Source organism: Apteryx rowi, unplaced genomic scaffold (assembly GCF_003343035.1).
Source record: "Apteryx rowi isolate R43461 unplaced genomic scaffold, aptRow1 scaffold_458, whole genome shotgun sequence".
NCBI classification, from domain to species: domain Eukaryota; kingdom Metazoa; phylum Chordata; class Aves; order Apterygiformes; family Apterygidae; genus Apteryx; species Apteryx rowi.
Window position 1 is genome coordinate 1 of NW_020450714.1, and position 11250 is coordinate 11250.

Sequence of the window (11250 nt, forward strand, 5' to 3'; positions counted from 1 at the left end):
ATAGCGCTGACTGCTTTAAAATGAGCAATGATAATTTTTTTTCACCACTTAGCAGTTGACATACGAGCAATTATTTACAATTAAAATTGAAGAAAATTGGCAAATACTCAGAGGGAAGAGTGAGAATACCAGGTATCTTTAATGCCAGTTTCACATTGTTCAAAAGGGGCGGATAAAAACCTGCTCTGGTAAGACATTCAATGCAATGCTAAACAGTAAGAAGTGAAAGTACAGAAAAACCATGGCCAACTTGTCACACACACAAAATCTTCTTTTATTTTCCCGAAGTTTGGGGTTCCTTTCTAGTAAATTTAAATTAACAATAAAACCCAGGTTGCCTACATTTTATAGCTCTTGCTTCAAAAGGACAGGCATATGCAGATGTGGGGGCTGCTTGGCTTTTAAGGTTAAAATATGAATATATCTCATCTAAAAAAGAGCCTATAAATACAGTCCAGTATTTGGATATAGAAGACTGATCTGCTATCTTACTTAAATGTAATTTAACTAAAGTAACTAGATATATTGATGACTGCATCCTCATCAAAAGTTCTTTCCACTTAATTTTGCTTCAGTGGAAAATGTAAGGAACCCTTTACTCATTGACCAAGCACATTTAACTACACCCTGCATTGAAACAAATAACTGACAAATGCAGTATGTCAGTCATTCTGCAGATCTGCATGAAACTTGTTTTCTGTATTGTGTATTGTATTTAGAATGAATAAAAATAGATTCCATCACTTACTGTGTTGACCTGTCGCATCGCCTTTTGAAATTCATCCCATTCTTTGTCCATTTGATCTTTTGGAGCATCAACTTTTCGCACCTAAGGAACGCGAAAAACCAAATGTGTTAACAATTAATGTCAAATCACCCTTTGGGCACTGTAAACTGAAGAAACAGGAAAAATATTATGCCATTTTCTAAGAAAAGTCTAGTCAACATACTTCAGTATAAGTAATGTATAAGAACAAGATAGTGCAGCAGCCATCTAATGATTTTGGAGGGGAAAAAAAAAAAAAGACTCCTGGATTAAAATGTCATATTAAAGAACAATTGACAAGGAATGGATGGTGTGGGATGCCTGGATTAACAGAAATGATCAAGCCTGGTAATTTGAGGGTCCTGTAATTTTACTCTATCAAGTTTTAAATTCTTCCACAAGCTGCCTGTTCAATCATATAAAGCAGTGTATCTCAAAAAACCAAAAGCGATGAATTATCAGCTTTTAATGTAGCAAAGTATTACATGATTCAGTAACTAGTCTGACTACTCTCCTATATTTCAAATCTAGCCTGATTTTGTTGGCCAGCAGAAGAAATACTACAGCTACATACCACTTCAATACCTGCAAAGCTTTTTCTTTTGTAGCAGAGAGCATTAGTTAGTAAAACAAGATGACTGAAAGAGTAGCAGCTGTAAGAATGGGTTTAAGATCTGCAATAATGCAATCAAAAACAGATTGTGCTTTTAGCACAGCATATTAGCAAATAAACCAAATCATCTACCCTTGTAACCAAAACTTCCACAAATAAAGACTGGAAGTTGTGGCATGTATCATTATATTAGATGACAGATTATGTCTGGCCCTGGATTGGGTGGAAATTACAAGACTGGGAGAAGCAAGCAGTTTGGACAATGATTTGTGGTATCTTTTTGCATTAGCTTTGTTTTTCTTTTATTCATTCCTCTTTTCTGGCAACACAATCATCATCATCATGGTAAAGATGATTGTTATGTACATGTTTTGTTCCTGAATGATTATATGAAATCCAGTAGAATGAATTAGGTTTATAGAATAAATTAAAAGTTTCAAAGCAAGCTACATATTGGGAAGTAATATCCATCATTTCATTTTTCTGTTTTGTGATTATTTCTAACATGTGTGTATGTAATGTGTTATTACACATTGTGGTCATCTTTTGTAATTCATAATTATTTGTATTTGTTATAATAAATTTAAATACTACAGATATGACTTTCTTGAAATGTTTATCTAATCCAGAATTGACAAGCTTTATAACCCTGATGTAAAGAATCAACATTTTCCAAGCCCACAACCTCCCTGCCAAAAAGCCTACTGGAACTTCTGAAATTAGATTATTTTGTGTATGATTCCAGCACAAAAATCACTGCAACCATCTCAACATAACCAATGTCATAGACACTTTCCTTCTTCTTCATATTAGCTACGCTTAGAAAGGACTGATTAAAACAAACAGCATCAGTAAACAGTTGAAGGAAGAACCTACTGGAACATCTATCCACTTGTAAATTTTATCAGCTAAGGAAATGACCTTAATAAAGATCTCTAACTAGTGTCTGTAACAGATATAAGGACATCCACCTTACTTGTTAGACACTCCTGCTTTACAGTAGCCTCCTAGCTCATGGTGAAACTAAAGCATTTGAAGAGTGCAATACACCACTTAGTCATATGCAAAAAGAAATAGAAGTGTCTTTTTCAGCTACATATTTCAATATTCAGAAATTCATCACTCAAGAAGTATCTGAACATGAGTGCATTCATATTTGCCAACATACTCATGTGCATGAGTGGTTCCAGAAGAATCCTGCCAGAGCAAATAAGAGACACATAAGCTTGTAACTGTGAAAGCAGGACTAAATGAACATAAAGAAGCCTTACTCGAAAAGGTCTCCTAATCAGAAGTCATGGCTCCATCTCACAATTGAACTTAAATACACCAACAGCCTTCCACAGTGTGATCAGAAGAGAAATATATTCAAGGAAAACAAATATAACTTTGAAAAATATGCAAGTCCACAACACTATTATTTTGATAAAGATAACAAGAAAGCCATTAAATCTGTGGTAAATTTTACAAAAATATGCTTTGCATTTCAAAAATCAGTATTATTTTGATCATCATTTGTTACTGTGCAAGTTGTAGGATGATAATAATAATAAAGAAAGATTTTGATCAAAATTCCAAGATTTTTAATGGTTGGTTTTGGACAAACACCTCGAATGCCCCAACATGTTTTCTCTTTTTTTTCTGAGCAGCCCACAGCAGTAAAAGACAGAGGGTTTAGGATCAAGTTTACTGCTGCAGTATGCCAGGACTTAAAGACTGGAGTGCATGCCACAATCTAGTTGTTTTCATTCTCGCAGTCTGTATAGTATCAATACAAAATAAAACCAACTCTTACACTTTTCAACAGGATCTCTCAAAGCACATTACATAAGTATTTTTCTATTCTCAGTTCAGAGAGACAGAAACTGACATACGGAAATGCCTTTCCCAGGGCCACTCACAGAAATAAAAACAGTGGATCTTCCAAATCCCAGTCCAGCATTTTAGTCAATGAATAACATTGCTTCTTTTTTTCCTTTAGCTCACAAAGGAAACCAAAAATACAGTCTGAGAGATGGTTTAACAAACTCTTCCCCCCATACACCCTTTTCATATCTTCTAATTAATACAGAATGAAATAATTCAGTCATTTTCTTATATTGCGGTTATTAGTCATAACTCATTACCTGGAAAAGCATCCTTACTACTCAGAAAATTATAATATCTGGCAGAAAATAAATCTGGCAGAACAGAAATGTAAGACCACTTACTTTTGCATCCACTTCAGGATCATCAAAGAACCCTTCTGGTAAAGCTTCAGCCGTGTTTTCTTTCCTGAAATGTTGGATTATTATTATCCTGAGTTAACACTTTATAACTTTGTTTTTTTTGGTGGAGTTAATAGTCAAGAAAGAGAATCCATTTCATAAAAGGACCTAGAAATGAAATAAGTTTTTTTATGCCCTGAGTTTCACCTACGTTCATCAAAACTCATTTCTTCAATTTGGCCTTATCTAACACACAAGGAACTGCACAGAGAGGTTTAAAACTCACTGTCAAAACAGGAACTGTAGCTTAAGGCTTCCTGAACTATCCTTTCCAGTGTGTTGAGCACCCAAAAATTTTAACAACAGAATCTCTACTTTTGATAGCCTAAGTCAATGTTTAAAGAAGTGCCTAAGTGAACCAAATCATTATTAAAAGAACAAGTTAATGGTTTTCTTTAAACAGTAAAAAGCAGTAGTTGACACTAAACTTCAAAAGTACCCTCTATTAAAACTTGCAAATACAGATATCTAAAAGACCCATTGCTCCATTTTTTATCCTGTCTGTAGGATGTCAAATATCAGTCTGAAATGATGCTAGATGCTGAAATTCTACACAGACTATTCTGGTTACAAGAAAACAATAAGACAGATTTCTGAATGATCACAGGTATTTTCAGGAAGAGTAACATTTTATTACAGTTCCCAAATTTATCAATATTTCATGTGACTGCTTACCTTTCCACTACCTTCTCTTGTATCTCTGGTTTCTGTATGGATCCTGAATGGGAAACTATAGGCGCAGCTGTAGTTTTGCTGTCAAAGAAGTCTGTAAGAAAGGACAGAGACCGATGAACAACTGTACAAGCTCCTATACAAAATTCTGAGTAGAGAGGAATTTAAATTAATACCTTACTGAATCAAGCAAAAAGAGCCAGACATTATTCCATTTCACAGCCTCAAACAATTACAGCACAAATGTGGCAAGCAGGCTGAGAAAACACTATAAAATAACCAACTACCCAAGAATCTCTCTCCCTACTCTCCTTCCACATCCTAATCAGCTAATAGCAATAATTAGAAAAATAAAACAAAACCCCTCCATCACAAAGCTTCTCCTTACTGAATCACTTACTACATTCATCATTACCTGTAGGTAGAGAATTAGCTATTACTTCTCGAGTTGGAGGTGGAATTTCAGTTTTATGCATAACAGATGATTTGTTTGAGTGATCTTCCTGTTCTTCCTCTTCATCATCATCATCATCATAATTTCCCGACAATAAACTGGGACCTGGACTCTTTGAAAGCCGTTCTTTTGCACCATTTTGCTCTGTTTCATCAAAAAAATCTGCTGGTAGCCTAGTAAAGGATACAAGAAATAAATATTTGAAACTTTACAAAAATCAGTTACAGTCTAGCATCTAAAGTCTATTTAAACTGTAAACACTATGATCTTCTCAATATTTTGCAATACACTAAACTGCAGAGCAGCTAGTGTAACCATTGTCCAAAGGCAGCACATAATTGTTGTTTTCTTTTAAAGTTCCTCAGGAATGTTCAGGTTAGTACTGAAAACACATTCAAATTTCAATTTTTGTACTTGCATATTCACCATAAGATAATTTAATAAAAGTATCCTATAACAAAGCGAGGTTTCAGGAATGCAAATTATTTAGATAATACTATGTTCACACTCAAAATTATCTGTATCTGTGTACCTGCTGTGAATACATTAAATACAAAATTCATAGGACAGTGGTGATACAAACATCACCTAAACCTTGGCAACCTTTGTGTATAATACAACTACTTATTCTGGGTACTTACTGCAGCTCAGATCTGCAAAGAAACAAACTTATTTTGAAACCAGGAAGAGCTGCACAGGCTCAGCAATGAAAAAATCCAGATATTTTAGGATATCTGCAAGCCTCCAAGCTGAGCATTTTTCCCTGTGTGATTTTAAAATTAATCATATTGACCAATTTTATGACAAACAAACTTCACAACTGTGTAATTTTATACACAAAAAAAGAATTTCCAGAAGGCAACAATGTCTATTAGGGTCAAGATAATAGTGCTTAATGTCAATGCAAGATAATAATAATTCACCCTACATAGAAGTGTACAGGAGACCTACAAGCCTCGTGTGATATCTCCCAACCCCACATGGATGTCAAAATATCCTCAGAAATCTCAAATGGTACCAAGATGCATATGTGAGGACAAATGACTGAATCCCTTGAAGTCAAGTACGCTCACATCTTTAAGAGAAAGATTTCATCTGAAAGATAGGCATTTACACGAATTTTAAGAAACAAATGTCTTAATAAAAATCTGTAGATGAAATTTATTAGTAGGTTTTGTGACTAAGTATTATTTGCATGTGTAGTATATAATTTCTCTGCAGGCTATCATGTTTTTGCAGTATGCTAGCATTACAGATCGGAGCGTATGCCACAGTCTATTTACTTTCATTCTAGTAGACTGTATAATATCACCATACTAAGCATTAAAAGTCTGGTAATGACAGTAAACTAATTCTTGTTTTGTCACAGACTCTAGAGTTAACACCATGATTTTCTTATTTACACAGAGGAAGATGCTGCCAAACTCAAGACTATACACCCACATTAAACACTGAACAGAACCAGGGATCTGCTAATTTGTATTTGTATCTTTACCCTTAGCTGGAAAACAGAGATGAGGAAAAACAGGGTGAGAGCATAACAAAATTCATACACAGTTAAAAAAAACACATAAGATCTACTTACCCAGATGCAGATGTGTGTGGCTTGTCATCTGGACCTGTATAACAGTCAAGAGTCACTTCTTACAATCTTTTTTTTTTTTAGAAATATCCCTCAAATAAAGTTATTACTACAGCAGGAGGGTCATAAAGATAGTGTCTACTATCATAATTTCTCAACTGCTACAATTTAAATGTTCCCTACAACTGTGACTGTCAGGTACTACCAGTGCTACAGAGAGTTCCAACTCTATGCACACAAAAAGTTACTCTCAAAGATGCTAGTGTAGCCTAGCATTTAGTCAAGCCCAGAACAGTAGTTTGTCTTATAATTCTTAAAGAAATGTAAAAATAATCCTTGTGTATGAACCACGAACAACAAAGTATTCTGAAAGCACAGAGCTAATTCTTCAAAGACAGAGAATTCTGAAACATTTGTTTTCACAAATGCAGCACTTTCATACATTTACATATTCGGTTGCCTCAGGGGAAGAGATTTAACCACATTCTTTCCTTTAGCACAAATTTCATGAATGGTTTGCAGTCCAATGGCTTGAATACTTCTACTCCTAGGCAAGTGTTTCCATTGCTTAATTTACACTGTTTCTCATGCTGTCTGGACCAAGCCCACCACTCCATGACCTAATTTAACCTACTAACCCGGAAGAAAACTAGCTAACCTACCAAAATAGCAGTTTTCTCTTGGACTGGCAAACATACACGTTTAAGACGTAAAATGTCAGATTTCGACAAGGGCTTTGTAAGTATTTTTATGCCTTTACCTTTCGCTCTCTTTAATTCTGTATTTTCTGCGTCATTTTTTCTCTTGACAGGATGAGATGATGTGCTAGCAGCTGAACCAGTTGCTGTCTGTTTTGTGCCTTTTAACTCTGCAACTCTCTGCAAAGTAGTACAAAATTCAGGAGGCTATCAGGAACTTTTGAATTTGCAGTTCAGCACATGTAGAATACTTTATTACACGTAGAATACTTTATTAAAATGAGTTAATATTTTTCCATAACAAGATCACTAAAATAGGCATCACCAATATCAAAAACAAGACTGGTGTCTGTGTTAGTCTCTTGTATGACATGGGCAGAGGAAGCAATGCTTGCACAAGACAGACTAGGATTAGTAATGTTTACAGCAGAAAAGCATTGGAGCAGTAGGCCTGACTCATCCTAAGGCCCCAGGATAGAAAACATTTTAAAACGAAAATACACAGCAGTAGTTTAAAAGCCATAGCACCATGCCTTGCCACAACAATCTATTCAGAAAACAGGAACAAACTGGGAGTCGCTCAGTTCTGGTCTTTTCCACAGTACCTGTAAAACTGCGACATGCAATCTCTTAGCTTCCATCAAGCAGCAAAAGAATTTAAAAAGGTAAAAATCTGGTTTGAGGTTGCATCCAGGTTACAAGCTCCCTGGAATTTCTTTCAGAAAGTTCTATCTACACTGACAAAAAAAAAAAAAAAAAAAAAGGAGGATGTTTTCTTACCCACCCGTGAGCTATCACTCGATAAGATACAGACAAGGGGATAAGATCTTCCGAGGAGATAAGTCCAACCAGGGAAGGCTGCAGACAGCTGGCAGTTAAAAGTCGTTGCTAACGTGGAGGTGCCTACGCATTTCTTTAACAAACCCAGCGAACTGAGCTGAAACACTGAGTCACCCGGTAGCCAAGGGCCTGCACGCGGCCACAGAGGCCCGTAACCCCGCCTGCCGGCCCGCCCGCCGCCATTTCCGCCCCGCCCGGGCCGCGGCCGCCGCTCACCTCGCGGTGCTGCTTCCCCAGCGCGTGCGTCTGCCACAGCAGCTCGCTCTTGACGGGCGCGTTGCAGAGCGCGCAGCTCAGGTGCCCCAGGCTGTTGTACGTACGCCGCCGTTAAGGGAAGACAAGACGCTGCGGAGCCGCCCCTTTCCTCCCCCGACCCCCCGCCGCGAAGCCCCCCRGCCGCCCCGACGACACCCCGAAGGCGGAGGATATTTGGCGAAGGGCGAGTCGATCCGCTTCTTGCCCGCGTTCTGCCGCTGCTTCTCCCGCATGAGGCGCCGCAGCTCCTCCTGCCGCACATGCTTCCGCCCCCCATCCACTCCGCCCGCCGCCATCTTGTCCGGCAGCGCCGCGCCCACCTCACGCCGCAGCGCCGGGCGGAGCGAGGCCGCCATCCAGCCCCGCCCCGCCCCGCGGCGCGCGCGCAGAGGGGAGGGCGCTGCTGTCGGAGCCCCACCCCCAGGCTGGCAGGGGGCGGGGCAGTACTGCTGGAGCCCCGCCCCCGCGCGGCAGGGGCGGGGCGGGGCTGACGGACCCCCGCCCCTCGAGGGGCGCTACTTCTCTACTCACTTCCCCTCACTGTCCCACATAAGTAGCAGAATTCAGTTCTATGGCTTGGTCACCTTTTGCAGTATTTAAATCCTCCAAACACCACCAGAACTGGAGGCACCTTATCCAGACGCCTTCTAGGCTCTCCAAGTAGCCCCTTTCACCTCTTCGGTAACCCCAGTTGTCTGTGCTGCCGCTGCCCCCAGCAGGCCAAACATCCAGTTAAGAGGGGAGCGTATGCTCACCCTGCCTCATCCAATTTCAGATTTGAAGGAACTTTCCTATGTTTGACATAACTGCCTCAGGGGACGGTGGTGGTGGTTGCTGTTTGAAGGATAAGAAAGGACAAGGTTTAGCTGCAACTCCAAATTTCTTAGGAAAAAGTGCCAGAAAAAAAGAAGTAAAAAATAGCTAGTACATCCAGATTATGGAAACCCCAGCAGAAGATACTCAATGTGGAACATAACTATGAAAATTGCTTCCTAACTTTTTTTTTTTCTTCTTAGCCTCAGCTTTTTGCTAATCATTGTAACATTTCCTTCAAAAAGCACTTTAGGCTTTGATTCGCTGCACCCTCTTCTGCAATGCCTGTTAGGGCAAGCATCCACTCCCAACCAGCAAACTTCCTAACATCCATAATCCCCATTTTAACATACAGTAGTACGCACCTTTCCACTACAAACACAGCACTGCTACAAACAGCAGCATAATTTCATTAGAGTAAGATCGCTCCCTTTATCAGCCCTTTCTGTATGAAGAGACAATGGATTAACAGGTCTGTTTCCTAGTACAGCATTTAATAACTGTATCATGACCAAGGACAGCAGAGAAATTTCCATATTTTATTTTTTTCCTTTTCATTTATGATGGTACAATAAAATAACTAAAAAAAAAAAAAGGAAAAATTGAGCCCCAAGTTCTACGGTGTCAAGTGTAACAGTCCAAACTGTGAGCTACTATTAAACATCAGAAAAGCATTACTCCAGGTTTACAACAGTATGACTGCCAGGAGAACTTGGTCACCACCATCACCAAAAATGGCATATTTTAAGCTGTTCTTAAAAATAAAGAGGAAGTGGTCTCACAGCTCAAGACTGCAGCTCTGTGAACATCAGTTTTGGTATGTCTCATACTACAGCCTACTAGGAACCATGATCTTATTTCAATTTTCAGAGAAGACAAACCGCATGGTAAGACATTTTGCATGAATGGCAATCTGAGATGTGCAAATGAAGCCAAAGCAACTGGAAGACCATGGAATAAGTGAAACTAATGCAAAAGTGAATAACTTCTTTGCCTTTTCACATAACCAGGGCAGGTGGTACGGGAGGAGGAGAACTGCTTCCGTAGCAAGGTAGGTATTACAGTACGCCTAGACTACAGAATTAGGGAGAATATATTTGAGATCCATGTTTACCTTTACAAAGTCCCAATGATTCTAATTGTCCCCTCTTCCTTTCACGATTCTAGTCTGCTGCACTTTTCAAAAGCATAGGGGTTTTTTTTGTTTTTACTAAAAAATAAGGCTGTTATGGAAAACATGAGGTGTAAGGCTTATCTTTCAAAAATAAGCATAAGAATCAATCCATGCTAGAAGTTCTTAGAAAATTTTAAATATAACCATCCATTTTCCAAAACAAAACAGTTCATTTTTATACCTGGTTTTCAAAACAATGTTTTTTCTTTGCACAAATTTGTCTTAATCCGCTTACGCTTTTGTCCTAGAAACTGAACACTGATAACAGGAGTTATCACAGAAGTTCTTCAGCTCTGGACATCCTTTTCTGAATCCAGATGGGCTGGTGGGAGAGGTTCATCATCACTCCTTTTGCCTCAGATTATCAGATTAGAAAGGATTTACTATTTAAAATCATCAAATTAATCCGTTCCGCTTTGAGACAGGTTCAGGATGTACTCAATCAGGTCTCAAGGAGCAGCAGTCTCTGGTAAAAGAGTGATGGTAAGTAGCTGGAATCAATGACCTTTTCTACCAACAGAGAGATCCAAACAACAATGTCTGTCTATAGCCTTAACGTTCTTGCTGAAGAGAGAAAACCACAAAGGAGCAGCAGAGGTGAACACAATCCCAGTCATGACCACAACTCTTCATGGGCAGAGGAGAATACTTTGCCTATTATACACGCACCTGTGAAAGTTCAATGCATTACATCGCATTTACTTTTGAGAGGGTCAGGATCCTTTTCATCAAAAGAAAATGGGCAATTTTGCATCCCCTGAATTAGGCAACCACGTTGCTGTTGGTTTAAGAGTCAGCAGAACCTGGCACCGAAGCGGCACTAAGCTAAGGCTTCACAAAAACGGCTACAGCTGTTCCTCCCTATAAACTTGAAGTGCTGGGCAAATACAGCAGGACCAGAGTACTAGCACTAGGAAAGAATACCCACAGTCCTACCACACATACCATTTTCTAACTCATAGCCAAGTTTACTAGGATTTTAGGCCTTAAAATCTTTTACAGCTCCTAAAAAATGCGTATGGAAAAAATGCAATCTTAAAGAAACTGATAACAAAAATATGGCAGCTTGAATCTTGGTATGGTCAAAAAGCATTTTTACAATAAAAGTGACCCATT

General features: G+C 38.8%; 1 protein-coding gene across 3 annotated transcripts; it reads right to left on the bottom strand.

The window, feature by feature from the left end:
• Positions 1 to 17: 17 nt before the first annotated feature.
• ZNF830 (zinc finger protein 830) lies at positions 18 to 8513 on the bottom strand. 3 transcript variants are annotated; one of them, XM_026077568.1, is made up of 9 exons: positions 8322 to 8513; positions 8109 to 8208; positions 7115 to 7232; positions 6358 to 6391; positions 4734 to 4945; positions 4322 to 4412; positions 3590 to 3653; positions 2651 to 2716; positions 749 to 829 (listed from the first exon to the last, which is right to left on the bottom strand). In XM_026077568.1, the coding sequence occupies exons 1-8, from the start codon at positions 8501 to 8503 to the stop codon at positions 2675 to 2677; spliced, it is 843 nt and encodes a 280-aa protein (XP_025933353.1). In that variant the 5' UTR covers positions 8504 to 8513; the 3' UTR covers positions 749 to 829; positions 2651 to 2674. The 3 variants fall into 3 exon arrangements, with proteins under 3 accessions (XP_025933352.1, XP_025933353.1, XP_025933354.1); XM_026077567.1 differs by lacking the exon at positions 2651 to 2716 and having other exon boundaries at positions 18 to 829; XM_026077569.1 differs by lacking the exons at positions 749 to 829; positions 2651 to 2716; positions 3590 to 3653 and adding an exon at positions 3660 to 3754.
• Between the last annotated feature and the right edge of the window lie 2737 nt (positions 8514 to 11250).

Coding starts and splice junctions, on each gene's coding strand:
- ZNF830 (XM_026077567.1), bottom strand. CDS start 8,503: ATGGCGGCCTCGCTCCGCCCGGCGCTGCGGCGTGAGGTGGGCGCGGCG. Junction 8,209..8,321: donor ATCGACTCGCCCTTCGCCAA/ATATCCTCCGCC, acceptor ACGGCGGCGTAC/GTACAACAGCCTGGGGCACC. Junction 6,392..7,114: donor AGAATTAAAGAGAGCGAAAG/GTAAAGGCATAA, acceptor ACTGTTATACAG/GTCCAGATGACAAGCCACAC.